Source organism: Macadamia integrifolia, chromosome 4, assembly GCF_013358625.1.
Source record: "Macadamia integrifolia cultivar HAES 741 chromosome 4, SCU_Mint_v3, whole genome shotgun sequence".
Lineage (NCBI taxonomy): Eukaryota > Viridiplantae > Streptophyta > Magnoliopsida > Proteales > Proteaceae > Macadamia > Macadamia integrifolia.
This window is the reverse complement of record NC_056560.1, coordinates 1,158,760-1,185,212: the sequence shown is the minus strand read 5'-3', so window position 1 is coordinate 1,185,212 and position 26,453 is coordinate 1,158,760. Positions and strand designations below refer to the sequence as shown.

At 37.9% G+C, this 26,453-nt stretch overlaps 2 protein-coding genes across 7 annotated transcripts; one reads left to right on the top strand and one right to left on the bottom strand.

The window, feature by feature from the left end:
* Positions 1-960: 960 nt before the first annotated feature.
* On the bottom strand, positions 961-14,602 carry LOC122076090 (proline-rich protein 4-like). Of its 5 annotated transcripts, none has more exons than XM_042641382.1 (5): positions 14,407-14,602; positions 7,794-8,296; positions 4,553-4,666; positions 3,871-4,436; positions 961-1,645 (listed from the first exon to the last, which is right to left on the bottom strand). In XM_042641382.1, exons 2-5 carry the CDS (start codon positions 8,286-8,288, stop codon positions 1,261-1,263), a joined length of 1,560 nt encoding a protein of 519 aa, XP_042497316.1. In that variant the 5' UTR covers positions 8,289-8,296; positions 14,407-14,602; the 3' UTR covers positions 961-1,260. The 5 variants fall into 5 exon arrangements, with proteins under 5 accessions (XP_042497316.1, XP_042497314.1, XP_042497312.1 ...); XM_042641380.1 differs by having other exon boundaries at positions 961-1,651; positions 14,326-14,599; XM_042641378.1 differs by having other exon boundaries at positions 961-1,651; positions 14,407-14,599.
* Positions 14,603-17,878: 3,276 nt separating this feature from the next.
* On the top strand, positions 17,879-26,383 carry LOC122077011 (OVARIAN TUMOR DOMAIN-containing deubiquitinating enzyme 1-like). 2 transcript variants are annotated; one of them, XM_042642724.1, is made up of 10 exons: positions 17,879-18,173; positions 20,546-20,782; positions 21,655-21,720; positions 21,901-21,984; positions 22,225-22,347; positions 23,860-23,912; positions 24,076-24,125; positions 24,202-24,302; positions 24,862-25,140; positions 26,145-26,383. In XM_042642724.1, exons 2-9 carry the CDS (start codon positions 20,615-20,617, stop codon positions 25,123-25,125), a joined length of 909 nt encoding a protein of 302 aa, XP_042498658.1. In that variant the 5' UTR covers positions 17,879-18,173; positions 20,546-20,614; the 3' UTR covers positions 25,126-25,140; positions 26,145-26,383. The 2 variants fall into 2 exon arrangements, with proteins under 2 accessions (XP_042498658.1, XP_042498657.1); XM_042642723.1 differs by having other exon boundaries at positions 17,880-18,173; positions 20,542-20,782.
* The last annotated feature ends 70 nt before the right edge of the window (positions 26,384-26,453 follow it).

The window sequence follows — 26,453 nt, the reverse complement described above, 5'->3', positions numbered from 1 at the left end:
TGGACTCCAACGGCTCAACAGGCCTTCAATGAACTGCAGACCCATGACGACTGCCCCAGTCCTCACTTCACCCATATAATCCTCCAGCTTCGATGCTAGAAACAACACATAGGGGAGCTCTTGCATTAATATGGTACATGTCTTGGGTTTATGAAGTCCAATAATCGAGAAGTCAGTCTCCAACTTAAGGCTTCCAATAGACCACTCCTCTTCAAGTATATCTGCAATTATTAAGGACGCTCTTTACTTGGCTTCCTACCATGCAGGATGTTGGTTCACCTTTGTTCCTAAAGAGAACCAGTATAGCTAACTTCTTGGCAAGGAAGGGATGTATAAAACATTTCTAGGCTTATTTCACTCTCAAGACTGCATGGGTCAGAAAATTTGGGCTCTTCACATCATGGTTTCAAGTATCGGCACAGTTCACATTCCAATTATCAATACATCTTTCCACCATAAGAAAAAATTAGTACTAAATCCACCGCACGATGACAGGGTAATCTGGGGGGAATTGATCTCCAATTCCTAGATATTGCATTGCCCCAAGACCCTTCCACAAACACATCAGGGATGATAATAGGCATTCATCGACCAGACCCGAACTGCACGGTCCTGGCTAACCTCAATACCATACTAAGCAGTAAGCACCATCAATCAGCTTACCCATTATGAAGAAAATGTGCATGGGTACCCTTTTTCAGAACAAGATAATTAAATATAAATAAAGCATTCCATACTTCATACTAACTCTAGGATTAAGGGAAAGTTGAAACTTTCCTTTAATCTAGTCAGGTTTTGTCTTACAAGGATGAGAACTTCATTCACGTCTCATTAGCAAAACTCTATTCACAAACCCAGATGTACCATGACGTTGCACCATTTCTCCATCATCTATCCCTTTTGACAGCATGTGGTGCATATAGGATCAATCAACATGAACCTATGTTTCACACGTATATATACATGAACCCATAGAGCCACTATTCACTGGGCGGTATTTATTCCAGAATATCATAACCACTTCTAAAACTGAAACATATATCCCAGCACCTCAGTTGTAAGTTGCATTTCACATGTCTAACAAGAGGGGAATGGAGGAAGTAACAATTCAAGTTTTTCCCTAAAAGATTTCATAGAACTCTCTTCAGTTTCAAAAAGTAAAATGAAGCAAACTGAAGATTTAAAAACACATTCCAGTATGGTACGCTGACATTAAAAGAGGTAAAGCAAGGCACCAATAAGATTGCCCTCCCAATTGAGTCAGCGGTATGCAGGTACAGCTCCTGCAAATGAATAAAGATTAGAGACAGGCAAGCTTGTCCCTGCCAAGGTAATCATTTCTGTTGCAGACCTCTGTGGTGGTTCAGCATATATACGATTTGGGTCCTCATAAGCGACTGTTGTCCAATAAGGAGCTGTCTGTGATGATGAGGGAAATTCCATCGGGGCACGCGATGGGACTGGAACAGTGCCTGGGACATGTGATGTTACTGGAGCATGTGGCGCCAATAATGTTGACTGCTGGTTGTAGTAGTAATCACCTGCATTATCCGAGTGTGATGCACTCCCCCTCCACAGGACAGACCTTTTGTAGTCACTCTCCAAGCCGAGGAGTCGATCATGCTGAACCAACTCTGGTGCACCCCTGTACCTGTTAGTAGCACCATAAGGTCCTTGGATAGGTTTTTAACATCAAAACCACGCAGAACTGTATCACTTCCCCAGAGGGTTTAAATACTAAAAGGAAAACTATAACATTAACTGCTGTCACTGGTTCTAACACGAGGGCTCTCTACTGCAAGGTTCTAAACATATGCCGAATTAGTACATCAGTGAACTGCCAAATCATCATGCCACCGATTAAGTTCCAGAAGACCAAGGTAGCCAAAACCAAGAATGAGTACAAACACACACACCACCCTTCAACTCGGCTGAACACCATATCCCCACTACCTGCTCAGCTATACAAATCAGCTTCTTCCATTACACTACTTGAGCTCATAACTTCTGTTAACTGATAAGTTTACTCCTTTATTTTGTCACCACATCAACCCTAGGTCATTTTTGGCATCACCCCAGTATCACTTCTCATTGATACATTTGGTCATAACATCACATGGCAGAACCATATGGATAAACCATTTTTCCTCGTCTTGCAACTTTCTGGTACTACATTCATTCATTCGCATTCATTACAGATTCTAACCTTCTGTGTACATCCTCATCTGATTTACATTTGTTTCATGTATATGTTTCTATAAATGAAACGTAGAACTCCTTAGTTATACCATCTAAATGAGAGGTCCATACACAAGCACACTACACAGTGTGGTACCATGAATAGGTCAGTTTTGGACAGCAGATGATACAAGGGGCCACTATCAATATATAGTGAACAATCTGCAAGGCTCTAAAAACCTCTATAGCTTGAGACATATGATTGAGATGGGCTACAAATTTTGACATAGTACAACACATAAAGGATTGCTCTATCCATCCAAGCTTAGAGTGGCCAATATCAGCCCTCTAAATGGTAGAAATGAGCTACTAGATGAGCAAGTCTAGATAAACTTCCACCAAAAATTAATTCTCTGATCTTTAACAGAATACATTAAAGACAAGATTCCAGGTGAACGACTCCATTTCAGCCAGAAGGATCTAGTTCAATGGACAAATACTTTGATCTCTCCCAACTAACCAACGATTGAACAGAGATGACAAAAATGTAGGCAAGGTTTTCCTGGATGGGCTAAATATCAATTACATGACAGGTTTTATAAGGCCAAAATCCTATAGCTAGGTAGATTCCAAAGTCGCTCTGCTCACATGTCAAGTTTCAGCACAACAGAGTCAGCCAAGTGGCAAGATAAAACCTTGAAATCCAGTGGAAAAAATGGAACTTCTGAAAATAATTGAAAAGAAAGGACAGCTGAATAAACAAGGAAAAATGCCAATACCATTGGAGGATATAGATAGACAATCAAAAGCATTCCCTAAACACCCGTCAGTCAATCATTATGACCATATCAGCCTTCCACACAGCACAAATATTGCACCACTTTCTTATCCGGCTTTTCAAACCTTTTTGATGCCAAAGCATCTCTAAGATATACAAACTTGGCACTTTAGTCTCATCATACAAAACCATACCATCAGCAAGAGGCATAAACCATGAGTTTTGATCCTGTTTGTCCAGTCAACTGATCAAAAAATAATTACTCCCTCAATTGTCTGAGCACTAGTTAAAGGCTTATAATCAATTTTCTTAGCCATGCCATACCTACCCAAAACCTCTTTCTTTTCCGAAGCTACCGAATATCTCGTTTAAGTACCATACCATATGCTCTCTGTAAGTCAATAGAAACTACCTAAAAATATTTATGCTTCCCTAAATTTGCCAACAAAAGCCTAACAGAATAGCTTCAATAATTGATATACTAGGATGCAGCAGAGTCAGCAAGTGTGACATACTGTCAGTAGATTAAGGACAACATAAGGAATAGAGAAGAGGGCCAAGTTCAAGCTTATGAGTTCAACAGACAGAACCTTGTCTGTGATTAGGATTGTGTATGCCCTCAATCTATTAAAAGTGGTGAAAAGGCAAAGATGAAGACAACTTAAACTGGGATTGAGTAAAACGAATACTTCAGAGCATCTTTCTCATCCCAAAAATGAGGAAACATATGACTGTTTCCCTTTTGCCCTTAAAAAAAATGCTACTAGAATTGTATATCTAAGAGCATGAGGCGTGCCCTTAGGCACAAATTTTAGATATCATGAAAATTTTTTATAGTATCTGAGCTTCCAGCACCTTTGTTTTTTGGGTGTGGAGGGGGGATTCAAATGGGGAGAGAAACTCAAAAAGATTACCTGCTGTATGGATCCTGCGCATGTAGGGCCAGGTTCTCAGGCACATGTGGCAAATGCACTTCTGCAGAATAATATGGGTCACTGTAAGGTGGTCGGCCAACTGCTGATCCATAACGACCATTTAGCGGAGGTGGACCCACAGGGGGAACATATCGAGATTCTAGGGCTGGTGGTGCATCTCTTAGGTGAGCTCCAGAAATATAGGGGTCTTCTGGAGGAGCCACCCTCGCCTGTGGAGCCATAGGTTGGACAAATTGAGACTGCAGGGCTGGTGGTGGATGTCTAAGGCGAGCTCCAGCAGTATATGGGTCTTCTGGAGGAGCCATCCTCGACTGTGGAGCTATAGGCGGGCCATATTGAGACTCTAGAGCTGGTGGGGCATGACCATGGTAAGCTCTAGCTGTATATGGATCTTCTGGAGGAGCCATCCTTACAGGGCGTCTGAATTGGTCTTCCATTCCTGAAGGCGGAAGTACCCATGGTGGGACTACATTAGGCAGAGGGGGGGCAACAGGTGTCTCTGCTGATGCAGCAACAGGACGAAACAATGAAATCAGATTCTTGACCTGCAGTAGATAGGAAATGCTATTATATCAGAAACACCACATATTAGTATACTTAGCGGTCGCAAATTACTCAATAATGAAATAACTAAATCAACACATGGAAGAAAAAGTCCCACCTGTTTATTCGTCAGTTCTGGATTAAATTTACCACCCTGGTAGTTTTCACGGATAGCATTTTTGAAAGTGCTTTCAGGCAGAGGTAAGCAGTCCATGAGAATCCGGAATTTCACCTGCCAAAAATAAAAAAATCATTAAAAAAAAAAAAAAAAAAAAAAAAAAAAAAAAAAAAAAAACCCTGATGCAGAATCAAAGTCCACTAACAAGGTTGCTCACAGGAAGAAGACCAGGCCAGAATAATGGCCTGCAGTCACCGTAGTCCTTTCAAACCAGGTTTCTAGTTCGGTTTAGGTCTGCGGTTTAAGTTACTGGTTCTTTCCAAATACCAGATTGTGAGACATGTTTCGGCTGTATTTTCTTTTATTTTATTGTTTCAAGAGGGCTGGAATACTTGCTATAAGTTCCAGGCCTGTAGTTCCTATTTTCTTAAAGCTTTTAGAGAGTTAATACTTCGAAGAATTCAAGTTGTAAGGGACTCCCCTTAGCCCATGAGTGGAGATTTCCTATTCTGAATGTTTTCATTAAAAAAAAAAAAAAAGGAAGAAAGAACGGGGTCCAGTACCTCCCCACGGAAACTGAGATATTCAGGGGATTGATAAGTTCACTGATAACCGCTCTCGACCAGAATCCAGCTGTGTGTCCTAGGATTCTCAGTTGCAGGCCCACTGCACCTCTCGTACGAACTGAGAAAACTGAGATATTCAGGTGATTGATAAAGTTCACTGAACTCTCGACCAGAATTTGGGAGGTTTCTGATCAGTCATCTTTAAAATATAAAATTTCTCCTTCTGACTGGGTTGGTCTCCCTATTCCCAATTCATAGTTTCTTTGTTCTCATTTTTCTTTTCTTTTTTTTCTAATTCCAGACATGCACCTCTGAAGAAGTCAATTTCCATATTTAAATTTTGAGTCCTTAATTAGAGTTTGCCCTTACCTTTGCCTTATTTCCACATCCGTCCATTTCAATCTCTGACTAGTCCTAGTCTAGTTGCGGTTGGTACATCTAGATACTTTCTCTAGATCCCTAACCACAGCATTCACGTAAACACACAGGTAACTAGATAAGGATGTCATAGGATGCAAGTAACCGTTGACAATTTGATAAAACCATACCAACATTTTTTTGAAATAAGTTTCCAACGGATAATCCACCACAAATAAGAAATGATTGAGTCATGATAATTGAGGTTTAAAGTAAAGGTATCTGATGCAAACAAAGGGTGCAAGGCTGCAAGCAAGTTGCAGACTTTTTCAAATTAACAAATATACCACAGAAAATAATGTCCACAGACCTCTCACAGATAAGAACTTAACAGACTTAATTTATGAACTTCATCAAACTAATGTTTCATGGATTTAACATACATGAATTAGCTTCACCACATCCTGTGCAATAATACCACTGACTATGTGGACAACATGCCAAGTGACATCAAGGGTAGCCACTTGCCGTCAAAGTCAGTCTCCTAGGATACTAAGACAACAAGTAGGTCCACCTGGTGTATCAGGAAGGATCAATCAGGCAAATGAGCACTCAGCTTCAGTGAAAAATTACTCAGCTTGAGTGGGATTTTATTTTTCTAGGCAGTCCCCGAGTAATAGATTATATGTAGAGGTTATTTAGATAGTGACCTGTAATAGTAGTTCTTTGTATAATTTCATATTTTCATTAGAGTAGTTTTTTAAAATTAGAGGATGAACCTTGGCACAATGGTAAGGTTGCTGCGTTGCGAGGTAGTGAGTGCGGGTTCGAGTCAGGAAACAGCCTTCTTCGCAAAGCAGGGTATGGCTGTGTACATTATGACCCCTCCCCAGACCCAGCAGTGGCGGGAGCCTCATGCACTGGGTAGACCCTTTTTTTATAATTTTTTATGATTGATTTAAGACGTATGTATTACATACAAAAAAAAACATAAACATAATATACTCCACAGCAGTAGCCATAACTAACTTCAATAAAATTCAAGCAGTTATAAGTTCATATAAAAATTTAAGAAACCTAAATGTCATTGGCCATGCCATAGATGTCAATCTGAGCAAGCAGCCACTGCCTAACCTCTCCAAGGCAGCTTTATAATCCTCAAGGCACAAATCAATAATATTGCAGAGCCACATACCAATTCTTAGACCCTCCAAATCAATGGGCATAACTTCAATTACAACATTGCCAGAACCACAAATGACCAATCCATTGTAAAATAAAGGGCCTTATGATGTAGAATCATTCAGAAATGTCACACTGATTTTTCATAATTCATAAAATATTGCTTAGAACCGGAATAGGGAGATTCAATTATTCAAATGGCAAAGAAACTATATTACAAGTAGCTGCAAGTTCTCTTTTGTGGTTTTTCATTTATTGAAACCAAACATGGGTTCAAATGGGGTAACTAGAAATTCCACTTGGCAAGAGTTTATTAAAAACCAGTTGTAATTAGAGAAGGTTTTCAATTAGATAATTAGGCTTTTCCTACCCCCACAAATAATAGGGTTAGTAGTTAGAAAGATATCATAATTTAAAGCTTCTTTTTGGGTAATTCCAGATACATGCCCAGTATTTATTTCTTATATTACCAAGAGAATTAATGAAAAAGCATAGAAAAGGACTGCATCACACAATTCTCTCTCCTTTTTTTGCACACAGGTCTACTTAAAATTACATTTTACACCCCAAGAGATAATAAAGTTTAGGATGCAAGGGGAAATTGAAGAAAAAATAAATAAAGATTATGTTGAGGGCATACATGTCAATTATTTAGAGGCCAAGGACAGAAGCAAATTTTGAGAAAGAGACACTAGTTTTGGGGTTGCAGAACAGAGCATCCAAACCATGAGTTACATATCCATCTAAATTTAATTTTGAAAGCTCATATATACTCCATTGGTGTTATTGGTGTTATTCTGGCCTCACCCATCAGTCTAAATCAGAATCTAGTCCAACAAAACCAGATTGAAATCTCAATAGATGATTGGGTGATATTTTGGTTCATTCTTTTATGGTAAGCTTGGAAACTTTCTGAGATTCTTGATGCCATAAAGAGGAATTGGCGTGTAGTTTTTTGTCGAGATGAAGTTTTGTGGAAGGTCCAAATGTGGTCCACATGCAAGTGTACAGCATCCTGAGAGTACAGGTTGCTTTTTGTCGATGATTAATACAGTTTACTTAAATCCCTCCTCCCCCCTACCCAACCCAGGGGGAGAGAAAAAAGAGTTTGTCAATGATAAGGGAACACAATATACCTGAGCAGGAAATTTTCCACCAAAAGCAGCCAGCTCCAAGCTCATTTTTCCTCCACAAGTAGCCTTATATACACCATAGAGCAGTTTCAGATCAAAATCAAACAGAAAGAGTTTTGTGCCCTTCTTGATCTTCTCAACAACATCAATTTTCCCAGCTGGTAGCCCAAATACACGGTATTGGTAGCACTCCGCTTTTGTTTTCCCATTGCACATGAAAATGAACCCAGGCATCGAATCACTATTACCATTCTCTTTATTTTTTCCACCTCTGACAGCTCTATTACCATTAGTGTTAGAAGCGGGATCAACATTAGGTGCAGGATCAGAAGTAGTAGCATGATTAGGAGATGGAGCTGTATTAGTCTTCAAAGCCTTTAGAGCAGCCTTCCTCTGCCTCTTCCTTTCCAATCTTCTCTCTCTCTTTTTCTTGGTACGTTGTTGTTCGATTAGTGGCGGGCCATTGTTTTTTACTTTCTTGGCTCTTCTCTTTGTCATCGTCAATACTGAGTTAAAATAAAGCATTGTTTTAGTAAAAGCAGAAATAGAAACAGAACATAAAAATGCATATAAGCAAAATCAAAGAAGATGGATAATATGTGACTAGCAATCAACTACGCAAGTACACAACCATTACTTTCAAGAGCAATTGAACAAACTGGCTATGAAGCATTTGTTTTCCTTCCAATTCCTGGTGAAAGGAATGTAAAATTATGAGAATATATCTGTCAGCCACCATGCATCTCTAACCATCAATCAAGTTCAAGAGCTTATTGTTCACAACAACAAACTCAGCCTTATCCCAAATAATGGAATCAGCTACATGGATCCGTGCAAAATAAAATAGGAAATAAGAGGTCAAAACAAAAGAGGAGAAATAAAAGTAAAAGGAAAGAGGCACAACCCAGCAAGCCAGGCAAATCTCAACTAAATGGGGTCGGCTATATGGATCCTTGCCCTGCAATCAGCTCTATCTGAGGTCATACTTAAGGCAAGACTTAGACTATGCATGTCATTCCATACTACTTCTCCTACTGTCATTTTACGCCTGCCCCTAACTCTTTTATCTCCTTCAATCAGAATCAGATCAGTCCTTACTGGGGCATCCGCAAGCGTCGGTTGAACATGGACATACCAACTCAACAACTTTCTCAAATCTTGTTAATGATCGGGGCAACTCCCAAACAAGATCTAATACGTTCATTCCTTACTTTATCCTTCCTAGTTTTGCCGCACATCCATATTAAAATCCTCATCTCTGTTACACATAGCTTCTCTATATAACACTTTTTAATTGCCCAACATTCCCCCTCACATATCATAGTCGGTCATACAACAGTCCTATTGGATTTTCCTTTAAGCTTTAAAGAAATACGTCGGTTACACAACATTCTGGTTGCCCCTCTCCACTTCATCTATCCCACTTTAATTCACTGTGAAACATCATCCTTTACGTCACATTTATTTATTAGTTGACCCCAGATATCCAAAATTGTCACTTTGCGGTATCTCTCTCCTCAATTTTCACCATATCATAATCCATCATAGTGTGACTAAAGTTACATATCCTATCAAAGCCTCTTGTTTCAAGGTTGATCTCCAAAACTCTATTTAGCATTATCCACCAAAACGATATCATCAACAAAGAGCATACACCACATTACCTCGTCTTGACAGCTCTTGGTGTTCACCTGGGAAAAAATTGGAAGACATCTCAACTGGCCTACATTTTTCTTCAATTAATATGCATAATAAACAAGTCATTTTCCTCATAATGTAACTTCCAGCTTTAAGATTGGCGCTTTTAGATCTCCAACAATGTTATCAATTGGTAAAACAATTTGACATTCTATGAATAGGGGACAAGAAAAATTAAAAACATAGAAACTTGAGATGAAAAGAGATATAGACTGAAAGGTTAGATGATCGGAGCAATTGAGGCTCATACAAATAGAAGGTCATAAAGACCCCCACTATTTTGATATCGATTAAAAATGAGAAAAAAAAAACCATAAATGGTAAATAAAAAGGTAGAGAAGGGAAACATCAGTTTGAAAAGAGTAGCACAAACAAATGATTAAAGACTGTTAGTTATTCAGCCAAGGGATTAAAGACCCAATTTAGCAACAAAAAAGCGCACAATTTGAAAAAGGAGATAAATATCTAAAGAAAGCAAAGAAAGAAAACTCTAATTCGTTCCAGTCATGGCACCAAGGCAAGCCATGGCATTAGCCAGCCGCCATGACGCCTATGTGATGTTTTCGAAGGGCCAGTCGCCCAGCGAGAGCTATGTGTTGTATCCTAGACCATACTTTCCATGTATTTATCATCTTATAATCTTATAAATGTAACCAGATAAATATATCAACATAAAGTTCAAAACATAGAATACGATGTGAGAAGAAGTGAGATTAATGAAAAATTATTGAAATTCATACATGAGGATGGCAAGGTCATAACTCAGATAGTGTTTTATGCTGCTGGTCCCAAGACAGGATAAGGAGGGGGGTTGGTGCAACAGGTTGGCAGCTGGCACTGTAAAAAAAAAAAAAAATAGCGCAAGCCCTATAACATGGATCCTAAAATTATACTTTTGACCTTATGCTAGGGTGTCAGCCCAGAAATAATGTGTTGCATTACAATTTGGGGGTAGTGGAGCTAGGGCTTTCCTTGTAAACAATGCACTGGTTCAGCACCCGGTTGCAGCGATAAGTTGGCAAGGGCTCTTGCACCATGGATGAGTGCAAGTAAAGAAATTAGTCCAAAAACATAGGATTAGATAAGTCTCTTGGAACATAGGAATTTTAACACGAAAGAATTTAGAATTGATGGAAATAGTAGGAAGTGATGTAGATCCGGGTTCCAAAATTGGATTTGGATCGCTAATGGGCCCAACCAATTAACAAATGATGCAATTCTAAGAACCAGTGGCAATCTAGTAATAAATCAGAATTTTCAATGATTGTTAGGTATAATTTAAAGAATGGAAGGGTTTATCCATTATTAATCGAGGATAAACTTGGAATTAAATATAAGGTAAAGGTAAGTGGTAAATAATGAGAGAGTGGGGTAATATGGAGGGTGGGGTAATCAGAACTAAAAGAATAAAATAAAAGTTTTGAAAAATTGTGGGAAGAGAGGCCGTTTTCTTCCTCACGACAAGAGAGGGGAGGAAGTAGAACAGAAAAACGAAAAAGAGAACTCCTTCAATACCTATTGGTCGGGTCTGAAACTTCAGGCGTATATTCGCAACCTCGAACTCCTCGATTATGATCCATTGCAGGACCTAAGATCGAGGGAACAAATAGCTTTAATTTCTGCGACTGGGTCAGGCGAAAAAACTCAGAACTGAAGCTGGTTGCAGGTTTATTGCTTGCTGCTTAGAAGGATCTGGGGAATGGGAATGTAGGGTATGAATCACTACAGGAAAAGGAACCAATGATTTCAATCTCAGGTCCATCGGCTTCTGTTGATAAACCGAGGAAGCTTACCTGAACCTGTTAGTTACGCCCAGGAACAGGGATGGGAAGAAAATCAGAAGATAAGAAAATAAATAAAGAGAGAGAGAGAGAGAGAGAGAGAGCACAAAAGGGGGGGGAAGAGAGGTCACACGACCATTGCATGCACCTAACTGGCCAAAAAAAATCATTCAAGTCATTCTTCAAAAAACATAGCCCATTGAATGGGGTTCCAAGCCTATTTATCAGAATAAAACTTCCTAATTAAAATCTCAAATTGAAGTAGAAACTCCTTTTTACTTCCTAAATCCTAGACTAATAAAATAGAAACACAATAAAACTAAAATTAAAATATTCTATTTGTCTAATAGCTACCCAAAATAAACGATTACAAATATTCCCCCAAATAAAAATAAAATCCTAAAAGATCCTATTAGCTTTGAACCCAAATAGGTAACTTTAATTCCAAATTGGATCCGGTTCATCTCTATCTGGATATCCATACGGGTTTGGATCAGTCCATGGTTGCGCAACTGCATCAGGAAGAACAACAACATAACTTGTATACAAGAGACTAGATGGAAGAGTAAAAAAACTAAGGAATTATATGACTATAAACTTTGGAGTACTGGGGATAAAAGTAATAGGATGGTGGGAATTATATATATATATATATATATATATTTGTCCTAACATAACTAAAGTTACACATAATATACTCCATTTTCGTTCTACTTATATTGATTCCAAGCTTGATCTCTATAACTCCAACTTAGCGTTATTCCTTGCTTTTGTCTCATTCACCAAAACAATATCAACAAAAAATACACCAAGGAGCCTCCTCTTTAATGTCTCTGGTTAAATCATCCACGATCAACGCAAACAAATAAAGTCTTGAAGTTGATCTTTGATGTAACCCAATTATAATTGTGAATTCACTACCTTGACCTACACGACTCTTACACTAGTCACCACACCATCATACATATCTTTAATTATGTCCACATATTCACTTGAAATGCTTCTCTTCTCCAGTATTTGCCAAATTAACTTCCTAATAACTATCATAAGATTTTTCTAAGTCAATAAAGACCATATAGAGATCCTTCTTGCAGTCTCTAAATCTTTCCATTAGTCTCCTAAGTAAATAGCTTTTGCCGTAGATCTTCCTGGCATAAAACCAAATTGGTTCTCCATAATAGTAATTTCTCGTCTCAAATGGGTTTCAATAACCCTAAATTCATATAATGCATTAGTCTTATGCCTCCATAATTATTGCAGCTCTTAATATCACCTTTATTTTTTAGATCAGAACCACAAAGCTTCTCCTCCATTCATCTAGCATTTCCCCTGTACTCATAATCTTATTAAACAACTTGGTTAGCCAAGTAAAATATAGATTCATGACTCCTTCCACACTTTTATTGGGATCTCATTTAAGCCTAGTACCTAGCCCACTTTCATCCTACTTAAAAGCTTCTTTTACTTTACACACACATAACTTTTCGTACATACCTACAACATGTGTCTTATTTTGCCAAACAATGTATTTTTGCGGTACCAAAATTTTTTTAAACAATGTATTTTTGCCATGTTTTTCGCTTAGGCATTTGGGGGGCTAAACGGCCCACATGAGCGAAACAAAATGGCCAAAATTATTGAAATTGAGACAAAACAAAAAAATTTCCCCCCTTTTTTACCAAAATGAGCAAAATTTCAGTGAAACAATACCCATTCTGGGTTTCACCTCCTATTTCATCTCGAACATGTCGAAATTAGCAAAATTTCGGTGAGTTATTTAACTATGTCTAATACACTATTACTCGAAATGTTTTTAAACTAGCTTACGAAATAAAAGAATAGAATTCCTAAACCATACAGCCTTACACAAAACCTATTGAACTTAAATTCTAACAAACAAGATAAGGAATAAATTAACATACAAACTGGTGCAAATCTGAAACCAAAACTTGAACCATGGGCTTAATTGTGAACCAGAAAATTGGACCCAAAACTTGAACCATGATCATGCTCCTGCATTATAATTTGTATGTGCAAAGTGATCATAATTGTAATGATTATTGTAGCAAATTTCGTGAAAACGTATTATTTAAATTGTGTGAAGGACAAATAATAATGAGACAGCCATAAAAGGGAAAGACAAATGTCTTTGGGGGATGGACGAAGTAATATGGAATAATTTCTGTGCTCATATCTCCTTTATTTTTGTGACCAAAGACCTATCCAATCAACTGTTACAGATTCTCTTTGATTCATTGACAAAGGCAAATGTCTCCAGTATAGCCGCAATTATGCTTTGACCTTTTTTTGAAAAGATTTTATGTATATCTCAATAACCATTTTGCATGGGCTTGAATAGCTGCTACCACTTCTTCGAATACTGCATCATTCGGTGTGATTTCAAAATGTCAATCTCAAATCAAGGTTTTTTTTTTCCCATTCACCGATTGGAGGGATTGACGAACATATAAAAACAACTGTCAGAACATAAATTTATACCGAACATGTCTGAGCTTACTAAACAAGTAGTGACAAAACTTGAAATTCAGGAGGAAAACAAACACATTTAATTTACACAACTCCTGTTTAAATCATTTAGGGCGCAAAACATTTCAACGCAGTACAGTTGCTGATGTTTTATTTGAGTCGATTTCACCAAACCCACTAATCAAACAACAAAAAAGTTTTATTAAAGTAGAATTCACCGAAATCCCTAATCGAACAACCAAAAAAATTTATTCTACCTTCTCTGCGTCCAAACTGCAACAAAGCAACTACAACTAATACAAAACTGGTCCGTTCTGAGTCATTTGGCAAACGACTAGAAAGAGAGCAAAAATCATGGTAGACCTCACAAGTACCAACCGCATTGAACTGTAATATAATTCGAACCCACAAAAGCATATAAATAAAGAGATAAACCCTAGAAAGAAAAGATGATAGCCACACAAATGGAAGAGCAACAGTCCAATAAACCTATCCAAAAAAAAAAAAAAAAAAATTTTTGATTAATAGAAACTCGTAACTAGTAGATGATTACTCATAAACTACCATACCGCAAAGCCAAGCTTCAACGCAGGAAGAGGAAGAGCCAAGGAGAAGCAAAATGAAACTAAAATATAAGATAACGAGCAAACCAGTGCGAATAAGAGGCGGAGATTACGTAACCGAACGCTTCGTATGACTCGACTGTAGTGTGAGCCGAAATGAGCACGTTCGTCGCCGTCCGCGGCTGCTCCGACAGGCGCCTCTAGGGTTCACTCTTATAGGAGACTCCAGAAACCCGTATAATGCCCAACCCGGACGCGGAAATCCAATTTAGGAATATTGCAATGCCATAAGTTACTTTTGTGCAGTGCAAGTATTCGGCGCAACTGTCTGTACATATCCGCCAAAGGTTTTGGTTGAAAAAGTATATGGTCGGTCCCATCAGTAACTCTATTGAATCATTAGATTAGAATCTTTTTGAAATAACGGAAGACTCTGCATCAAGGATGATATATCTGCCTGTTAAATCATCTTATCGGTGTCCCCTTGCATCATTGTATGTTTGAATTTTGCAAGGGTGTCAGTCGGTTCATTTCAGTTCCGGTTTATTAGTTCGAATCAGGCTGTAATATATACAAATCAAAATCAAAACCAAAACCAAAACCAAAATCAAAATTTGAATCTATAATGCTTTTAGTATTTGGCTTAGGGGTATCAATTGGTCGGTTCGGTTTGGTTTTGGTCTGCTGAATCGGTTTTGGTCTAGGAATGAGGGAGACTAAAACCAATCCGTTAAGGAACTTTGGTTTTTAGTCGGTTTTGGTTTTGGTCCGACTTGATTTCGGTTTATTATGGTTTTTTAGTATCGGGTTAACACCGGTTTAGTTCGATTTATTATCGGGCTTGAACCATAATGAAATCTTACATTCATAACCTATAGTGATGAAATATTTTACGAAAACACTTTAAATTTGTGACAAATAATGGTTTATCATTGTAAGAAAAGATAACTAATATTGAAATCACAAAATGAACCCTATTATCTAATCGTTTATTTAACTATCCAACTAATTTTGTAAAATGAAGAAGGAAATCAATGCTTGCATTGTTTACAAATCAATTTTCTATCCATTACCTCATATTCATTGATTTGTAACGATCTCCCTTAAAACATAAAATATTATCACTAATATTGTAAAAGATGGACAATGAATTCCCCAATTTATAATATCAGAATCATTTATTTGTTTATCGGTTTCATTCAGTTTGGTTTCGATTCGGTTATTGGTTGATTCGTTTTGAATCGATTTTTAGTCAGTCCCAACATACCTCAATCCAAAACCAATCCAGTATGGATCGGTTTGGTTTGATCCGGGTTTTTTTTATCAGTTTCGATCAGTTTTATCTATTCGGGCTAGGGATTGGCACCCCTTATTTGACTTACTCCCAATATATATATATATATACCCACTTGCATTGCTCTATGCCAAGACACATATGGGTGCAAAAAGATCACCCCTTGCCCTAATGCCTCCATGTGGCCTTCTATTGGCTTGTGTACTAGTCCAACGACCGCACAAGCGCACAACGTTCTTTCATTTTTTATATATATTTTTGTTGTCGTATAAGTGGAATAATCAATCCAAAATTTTAAACAGATATATATGGGAAGGAAATTACACTTTCATGAATATTTCGTTGCACAATGGCAACTTCTATACATCTCAACTCTAATTACAAAACTTGGTAAATTTTTTTTTTTTATGTGGTATATTCAAACAAAGAAATTCATACCATGTAATTTCGCTCAACTCAACAAAAATAGACACATGATCACAGTCTCACGTTGGGATTGGGGTTAGGCTAGGATGGTGGCAAGTTGAGGTGGGGATGTGGGGTTGGGTGGGAGGTCTGACAAGGCTTATAGAGGTGGAACGGGGAAGATGAGGTGTTGGTGGGCTAGGCAAGGACATGTGAGCATGGTAGGGAGGGTTTGTGGGGGGAGGGGGTGTTGTAGAAAATGATGGTGGCTGTGGCGGTGGGAGCAACATTGGTGGTGGTGTATTCATTTTTTTTGTTTTTTAGGTGGGAGGTTAAAACCTTGATCTTTCCATTCAATGGTCAGAATGATCATATCATCTACCTACATGGTAAGGGAGTTTGGATACTCTACCCACGTGGGGTCCCTCCCCAATATGTGTGGGGTGGAGTGTTTGTGAAATGGATTCTCCAACCATCTAGCTCCAATGGAGATTCCACTTCATTGGCCCTCATTCGGTGAGAGACACCCAATATGGATAGAGAATCTAAATTCGTGACAAGGGCTTACATTTTTATTTTTTTTTATAATAAAAAGTGAAACAATGTCAATCGATTGGGTTTAATCAACAACAACAACAAAGTTTAGCCTTATCCCAACTAAATGGGATCAGTTACATGAATCCGCAAGTATTTAAAAAAAAAAAAATTTGGGGCATCCCACTCACGAACCGTCTACAACTCGAATCCTAACCTTCTAGGCAGCTTTGTTATATGTCATACTTGGGTGAAGACTTAACTTTTGCATATCTTTACTAATTAACTAAGCAATGGTCAATTTTTCCCTGCCCCTAATCCTTTTAGCTCAATTCATCTGCATATAATCAATTATATGTACTGGGGCATCCAAGGACCTCATTTGGACATGTCCAAACCATTGTAATCAACATTCTTTAAGCTTATCATGAGTTGGGGCAACTCCCAAGTTCAATATAACCTAGTCATTTTTTATTTATTCTCTCAGGGTTTTTCCGCTCATTCATCTCAGTCACACTCAACTTATCTATGTTACGCTTCTTGACTACCAAACATTCTACACCATATATATCATAGATGATCTTATGGCTGTCTTGTATAATTTTCCTTTAAACTTTAGAGGAATATGTTGATCACATAACACTATAGACGCCCATCTCCATTTCATCAATCCCACGTTAATTTTGTGGGAAATACCATCATGAGTATCACCTTATTTGTTTAACGTAGAGCCCAAATACCTGAAACAGACACTTTGCGGGATCTCTCTCCCCTAAATTTTCACTTTCTCATTATCAATCATCGATCTACTGAAGTTACACCTCATATATTTTGTCTTCGTTCTATTTATCTTGAGACCTCTCGATTTTAAAGTATATCGCTATAGTTTTAATTTATCATTAATCTCTATCACTATTTCACTGACTAGAACAATATCATCTGCAAAAAACATACACCACGGGACTTATCCTTTAATAATATTGATTAAATCGTCTATAAAAAGTGTAAATAGGTAAGGGATCAATGCAAATCCTTGATGTAACCCGATGTTAATTAGGTCTAATCAATCTTATCAATTTTAGATCATTGCATTGTGATCGCCCTTTTAAGTAATTGATTTACACAATCTATGCAATTAGGCATTGTCCCTTTCATAATCGGTCGGCCTTAAACAGGTTAATGATACACTCATCTCTAAATGGGCTCTAAGAAAAATCTAAACAGACTGACTTGGGTTATTAAAGAGTTTCCACACTAGAACAATCGAATAATATGCGATCCGGGCCAGTTTTGGGTTTACCGGTCAGGCTTTATCGGGTCTGCGGTGCGGGGCTGGAATTGACACCGTCCTTCCAATTCGTGCGTGTAGGCGGGCCGCCGTGTAGGTTGTAGACAGCCCCATTCTCATCCTCCCGACTGCAAATGTTAGGCACTTTACGTTACAAAGACGCTGTATATGAAGTTGCTAATGTAAGATCTGAGTGTGCGTTCGATGTTCTCATTCCTTTAATCGAGCTCCTGATATACGATGAAATCTCGCAAGATCCGCTTAAAGACTTAACACTCCGCAGAGGGACCGATAGATTAGAACCGATTACAGAAGACGACGATATCGAACTAGGTAAATTCAAATCCCTAGATTAGTTCGCGATTCTCTTTTCGTTTTCATAAGGGAAAAAGAAAGAATCGTAGTTTGAGTTATATTTGAATCTGGTTAACTGGGAACTCGAATGGATGTTACGGATTTGTTTATGTTCATTTCGAGCGTGATTACAGTTCTGTAGTGTTTCTTTACTCATTTTACTCGGCATTGGTTTCAAATTCGAGTTTCATCATCATCATTAGCGGGACTGAACCAAGAAACAGAAAGATAGCAAGATAACGTAGACAGCTATTTACTACTTCGGGGAATCTGGATGCGCGATTGAGAATGGCTAAACCAATTGTTGGTCGCCACTTTCTCAAGTTGTTTGGAACTGAACTTTGGCTTACAAGTGATACTGTGATAGTGTTCATGCATTACTACATGAGATAGGAGTAATGGAATTAGTGATTGATTGATTTTCTTGGAAATTCATTAACTGATTTATCCAGTTATAGCACTTTTTTAGTGACATAGTAAATTGCCAATTTTCGAAATGCATCACAACATTAACATATTGATGATTGGCATGACATGGATAGCAGTCTGCTTGACAAGACCCGTGGAATTTAAACTCTTGTAAATCCCTCTACAGAGAAGGTCATGCTGTAATTTCTTCAAATTGGTGTCTACATTAATGGGCACAGTGAAAAGAAACATTGATTACTCAAAATGGGCGGAGTCCATCCTCCTTAGAAAGGTATCCTATCTTCCAAGTTGCAAGACTCTTGCAAACACTCTATATTGTTGGGTCCCATTTTAAGATGACCTGTACTTTGCATCTAGTAATAAGCCTAAGGAAGGCCTTGCTAGCTCCCTTACTCTTCTCCCTAGGTCACAGATGATGGAAGAAATATTGTTTGCGCCACCTATCTCAAACACTTTACTTCCTTTGAAGTCAACCTTTCAATGGTTGCTTTGACGCCAGCAAATTGGGCAACCTCCCAATGGCCTTTAGATAAGATGAGTCCAATTTGCAGAATCTACCGCCAGATTTTTAATCTCCTACTATTTCATTTTGTTTTTTGGGCCATTTAACAAAGATGGATATGGCTGAGGGTCTATAAAGGCTGTCCCACAAATATGATATGATCCCAAACGATACTCTTATGCTGTTGCAAACCACTAGTTTAAAGCTTTTCAGCAGTCATCCTTTTTCCAAATTATTTCCAGACAATAGTCTGATAGAGATATGGTTAATGGCTACTATTTACTTTCTATGAGCTGGGACATTTATCGTTTTGCTACATAGAGTATACAACAACAAATTCAGCCTTATCCCAACATACGGTATACCTTCTTGAATATCCACAATCTAATTACTCAAATGAGCATCATTCATAAATTAATAAGTGGATCGGAGAGCTGCCCCTCCAAGTCCCTAGGCACATGATAATAACCTATTCCAAAAATGTAAAATGAGTTGAGTGAGAGATGAAACCCTAATTTAAATTAGAAAATAGGTTTTCTTTTATGAGTGCCACTTGGTTATATTTGGCATTTGGGCTTAAGTCTAATTAAGTTAGATCGTAAGAATACTCTGGTAGTTTTAGGTCGTGAAGGGGTCGTTGCTTGGAGCAATGGCAAAGGGCTCTTTCTGCCTGCGCAGTGGTGCGGGCTCGAGTCCTGGGAACCAGCCTCTCCGTAAAGGGGGTAAGGTTGTCTACCTATAGACCCTCCCAGAACCCTGCTTAAGTGCGGGAAGCCTTTGTGCACTGGGTAATGGCTTTTTTTTTTTTCTGTTTTTTTTTTAGTTTGCAAGGTCTATGTGGGCCATTTAAGTTTCATCAGGGCTATTTGGTATTATCAATGCCATACCTAGGGTATTGGCTTAATATTTAATTTTATTTTAAATTTTTATTCAAAACAACATAAAGAGAGAATTTATTGAGAAAGAGAAGAAGAAAGATAATAATGGAAAAACAAGAGGCCCAAAACATGGAAAAATGGCAGCCACTACCCACCCCAAACACAACTTATCCAATAGCTACAGGACAGCAGCCCCATCAGCTACTCTCTGCATTTACAGGGTTATTATTTTCTTTAGATTTTATAGGTTGAAAATATCCAAAGGATGTTAGGCTTTGTTCTATTTAATTAACTCGATACATAGTTAGTAGATTCCATTGAAGTGGCCAAAGTCTTTTGCTCTTAATTGCCATTAAAGAATTAGTCAGGAGGGCTTATTTTCAATAGTAATCTTAGTCCAATTTGTGTTGTTTATAGCCTTATAGGTTCATTGTGGACTTTTATTTGTTCAATGTGCATTATAGGAGCTTCATCTATCTCTTTTGAAAGTAAAATATTGGAATATCTCATTGGAACTTATTGATGCAATTACGTGTAGATAGAATCCAGTCCTTGCCTGGCCCCTTTAGAGTGTGCAAGCAAAAGCTTTCTGATCCTCCATCTGAGAGACAATGCAGCCTCAGGAAGACCTTGTTCTGGACGCGGATATGGATTGTGTAACTTCCAATCCAGCAAAGTCCGCTGATGATTGGGCCAACTTCAGAGATGATGATATAATGCACCAGCAAAATGCAATCTTTGCTGAAGAAGCTGAGAAAATACCATTTGTTGGGGACAAGGCAAGTGCCAATGATGATACCTTTCGAAACACCTATATATTGTGGTGTGGTTTCCTTTTGGTGGCTGTTGCTCTTTTTTGCATTTCAATTGATTAATCCCACATTTCAGTGACTACCGCTGGATTTCTGCATCTGGCTTTTCTTTTCCTTTCTTTTTTATGATTAATTTTTCTTTCTATTTATCGTTATTACTTTTTGGTATGTTGTATTTATATGAAAAGTATAGGGTGGAGGGTGGAGGGTGGAGTGTGGAGGGTGAACAGACAAGGCCCCCTATACAACACAAACTCCAGAAAGAAAATACAAATAAGCATTATATCTCCAACAAAGAAATAAAAGAAAAAATCCGAAGCAAAAGTGTGCAAATTCCCCTAAGCTACATTGTGCTTGCAAAATATTCAAATTTGTGTACCCCCTTCACAAGAATGTCCCAACTAACCAATGTGTGGAGCCAAATGGGAGCATTGAGTGAAGTTTTTTAGCTTTAAGAATCAAAAGTGAGAGGATCCAAACTTTTGGAGTGCCTACAGAGTGTAAGTATGTACATAGATTCTGTAATTAAAAATATTAAAGAATACTCTTTTGACAAATATATCATTTCTTGTCTAAAAGGAGATAATGTCATGAATCATGCTTAGTACAGAACTTTAGCTCTAGTCTCAAGAAGAGGATATATATATATATATATATATATGTTCTGTGGCATACCCAATGTGGGACCACTCGATCTGCAAATTTCATGCAAAGGGGCAGGATGGTTTTGGTTACTAAGAAAGAGTCTGTCATCTTATCTCCCCACCCCCTTTCTCCTTCTGGCTTGTTTTTGCTACCTGTATCTGGATATTAAACTAAAAATTTCTATCATGCTGCAGGAACCTCTCTCAACGTTAGCTGTTGAGTATCAATCAGGCAGCCCCGTCTTACAGGAAAAAATAAAGGTTTGTTTTAGCCAGTAAGCTTCTTACATATATATCACCCAGGCAGGTGAACTTATTGACTCACCCAAATGTTGCTACTTGTCAGTTCTTGCTTTTCTTGTTTGTGCTCTTAGTGTATACTGTATGGTGCTAAATTCGAACTTACTTGGGTCTCCAAAAATTCCATTGTTGAATTTGCAGATTCTGGGTGAACAATACTCTGCAATTAGGCGAACTCGGGGTGACGGCAACTGCTTCTTTCGTAGCTTTATGTTTTCATACCTGGTATTGCTTAGACTCCTAGTGAAAAATCATGAATTTGATCTGCTCATTTGTAATTGAAAATCTACTCGCTTGTTGGTTGACAGAAATTGACAGGTTGCTGTGATTTTAGTGAAATAAATTTTGAGATTGTTGGAATTAAGTTGTAGGATCATATTCTGGAATCAAAAGGCTCTCTGGTGTAGGGAAATTAATCCAATCTGTGATTTTAGCTACTAAACAAATTGTGGATTATGGAATTAGGAGCATATTCTAGAATCACAAGACAAAGCAGAAGTTGATCGTATCACTGCGAAGGTGGAAGAATGCCAAAAAACACTCCAGAGATTGGGATATGCTGACTTCACCTTTGAGGATTTTTTTTCGGTAAAGCTATGATTTGCATTCTTTTATTCTTTTGATCATATATTCTTGTTTCTTTTTATGTGCTTGTGAATATAAGATGGAGAGATATTATGATTTGAGAAGTAACTTATTACTTTGCCTATGTAATATAGTCAAGCCTGCTAGGTGGCACCTAGGCATTTTCTCACCTTAAGGAGCCTGTTGGAATAGGTGCTTTCATGCTTTGTAGATGTTGCATTGTCAACCTTTATCAGTAATAGTTACTAATTTTTATTCTAATACATTTTTGCATGTATAAGTAATGAATGCTACCAACAAATAAAGGTCAGACTGTTTAAGAACCATGGTTTAGATGAATGCCTTGTATAATTTCAGTTCTCTTCAAACCCCTGTATGGATGATTTTCAAGGGTTTTGGACTCATGTTATTTGTATTCTGCTCCAATTGAATCTTTGAACATATTACTATTTTCCTCGTCCCTTGTAGAAAGTCTAAGAGTTTAGGTGATTGATTAATTGACTTGTAATTGAGCACCGTTTGATAACTTTTCTGTTGTTTCTGTGTCTAGAAACAACAGAAACGGCTTTTCACGTTTTCGGAAACAAAAACGGATTTTTTGGTGTTTGATAAACCTGTTTCTTGAAACGTTTTTTGCAGGCATAATGCCACGAAAAAACCCAATAGTATCATCGGATGCCCAAAAGGGAGAGAGGGTTCGATTGCCTCTTTTTAGGTTTAAATAGTTGAGAGATTTATCGGGCCCAACAACCTTTTTTTTTTTTTCTCTCAAATTTGTTTCTAGAAACGGCGAAAAAGAGGCAATCGAAGTCGTTTCTAGAATTGTAAATAGGCATAAATTTTTATTTATGTTTCTAGAAACGGGTGAAACATAACAACTTTATCAAACGCTTTTTAGGCTGTTTCTCCGTTTCTAGGAACAAGAAAACGCAGAAACGGAACGTTGTCAAACGGTGCCCAAGTCATCCATATAAATACTAATCAATAGCCTAGTCTATTTCAGCTGTCTTCATTTCAACGCAGTTAATAGAGTCAACTTAATTTATCGGTTGTTGCTGAAGCAATTTTTTAACTACCGGAATGTTGGACTTATAGTGGATGAGAAGAAGGCTAAATGGCTTACTTTTTTATGAAATGTTTGTTTTCCTTTTTTCTTTTCCCTACACAATATCAAGATTTTTATCTCTGATCCTCCTCCTCCATTAATTTGTAGCTTTCTTGGATTAGAGTTAGACCCATAAGTTTGTAATGGTATTAGTAATTAACAAACTAGAGAAGACACCATTGCCATGCAGCGCTCCACAGAAAAATATTGATGTATGGTATCACAGGACCTAGCTAACTCTCCTAGCCTGGCTTGACTATGGATTTAATTATTATACATAGCTCATCATTCACAAAGATTTCTCTAACTTATCCCTGGGTATAAATTTTCCCTTGACAGTTTGTTCTTTGTAATGTCGTTCCCTTTTTCACCAACTATTAAATTCTAATTCTTGCAAGTATAACTTTCAGTTATTCCTCGAGCAGCTTGCGAGTGTCCTTCAAGGAAGTGACACCTCCATAAGGTGATGCCCGTACGCTTGTTCTCTCTCCTTGACATCATTATATGAAACAATGAAAAAATTGGCGTTGCATAATGCAAGAGTTGTTGGTAATCATTAGTACAGTCAGTCATTTTGATCATAGGGATTCTCTGAGAAATTACATGTACAACTTTTCTTATTTCAGTCATGATGAGCTTGTGAAGAGGAGCCGAGATCAGGCAATTTCTGACTATGGTGAGATATCTTGAGCATATTGATGTATTAATGTCTTTATGCTTTCAAATTTGTTCTAATGACTTCTATTGTCCAGTTGTAATGTTCTTTAGATTTGTCACCTCTGGTGAGATACGAAGGCGTTCTGACTTTTTTGAACCATTTATTCTGGGCTTGACAAATACATCAGTCGAGCAGGTCTGTTCACTTCCATTTCCATCTTAAATGCTAAGTTGCTAGCATTTTAGGAGGGAGGCTAGCTTATGTTCACTTTTAGTTCCTTTAATTATTCTCTTCCTTTCAAGATTTGGGCTTATGATTAACAGAAAGAAAATATATTTTTAGCCATATTTTCTTTAGGTGAAATTGAAGGATAGTGAAGTGGAATGTTCACTTTCACGTCTTAGAAGTAAATTATTTTCTGTGTTTTTAAAATGTATTTTAACGCTAGTTTTTGAATTCTTACACTTGCTTGAAAAAGGAAGGTAGAGTAGGCCTGTTAGTAGAGGATCAGGAGAATTACAGAATCGTGATCATTAGAGCAGGCTCTGAAATTGGAGTCCCTCCAATTTTGGACTCCAATTTTAGAGTAACGCTTTCCTTTGGAATTCTTTATCTTGTATTAAAATTCCCTTTCAAGGTGTTGCCTCTCTTCGTCTCTCTCTCTCTCTCTCTCTCTCTCACACACACACACACACACACACACTCACACATCCATGCAAGTACTGCTGCAGCAGACTTTGACACATTGAAACAGTTTTGCAAGACTTCTGTGGAACCCATGGGAGAAGAAAGCGATCACGTGCACATCACTGCCTTGTCAGATGCTTTGGGTGTGCCAATACGTGTGATGTACCTTGACCGCAGTTCCTGTGATGCTGGTGGTGTCAGTGTGAATCATCATGATTTCATTCCTGCTAGTGATCCCCAGACTCTCGCTGCAGGGGACTCTGGCACCATGAAACCCTTCATAACTTTGCTCTACCGACCGGGCCACTATGACATTCTCTACTCCAAATGATTTTCAGTGATTAAGGTATGGCTGGTTTTAGTAGTTTTCAAGGTGCTTTATGCATTAGATGGTTTATTTCCATGATAATATATGACCCACGATACGTGGTTTCTGATCTGTGTTTTTCTGATTGGATGAGAGTAACCATCTACACCACAGCCCAATGGATTGTTCAGGGTTTTCCAAGCTGCATACATTGGGTGGTGTCCTTCCTTGGTTGTATGATGTGGTTTATTCTATTTGGTTCTATTTATTTGAATTCACTTTCAAGATCCACTTCATTGAGAAGTGGCTTTTCACTTAAGTATTGGTTTTGATGTTTCCATGTCTTTGATAATAGAAAAAAGAGAAGACTTACCCAAATTGTTTTTTGGTTCTTCGGGTTATAAGTGAAGTGAGATGATGGGAAGGGGAATCAAACAAGAACAAAATGGGAGCTTCTCTAATCATTGATCATGCAACTTACTAGGAAATTTACTGCATATGACAAACTTTTCAACCCTTTCTCAAATAGATTTTATGCCTTTTCTCATACCTTATCAAATCTGGGAAATTTAATTGGAAAGTGAAGTCAAATGTTGTCACTACTTTGATAAGAGTTTTTTTGATCTACCTCAGAGGTTGGACAATTGTTGTTTTTTTTCTTTTCAGTTTCACTTCATTTCACTTGGAACCAGACACAGCCTACATGGCTCTTTTTTCTTTTTACCCTCTTTTGAAGAGTTCTTTCTATATGTGTCACTGCCCTAATTTATTCATCAGCCACCCCCCCCCCTTTCTTCTTTTGCAATCCTAAGTGGCTTTTCCTGTAAATTGTTGGTGGTGGTTTGGGAATACCCTTTTGGATGTTTGGCAACTTAGCATACAAAAGGATGACTCCCCTTGGATGTGATGATTTTCATGATTAACAGCCCTAATTTCTATCTTTCACCAGGTCCCATTAACAACACTAGTGGATCCCCCAATCCCCTCCATGATTTAATGTGACGCTTATAACTTCCTGTAACAGACAATCAATTATTTTGTAGGAAGCGGAAGGCCCTTTGCCATGCATGGAGGGGTGACTGGTTCAAATCTTGCTCTGGGACTAGTGCTTCCTCTGGTTGACAAGCGTCTGATCTTTATGAATGGAACCAAAATGTTATAGAATCCAAAAATGTGGGATGATTTTAGTCTGCAATACAATATTGCTTGCATTTGTGATCATTCTAGTCTACTGGAATGTACTCTACTCCTACAGCTAATTCAAGCTTGCATTGAAACTGTATCTTCTGGTAGTTTAGAAATTTGCATAATGTGGAAGAAGTGAGGATACCGCTGGGGCATGGATGGAAGGG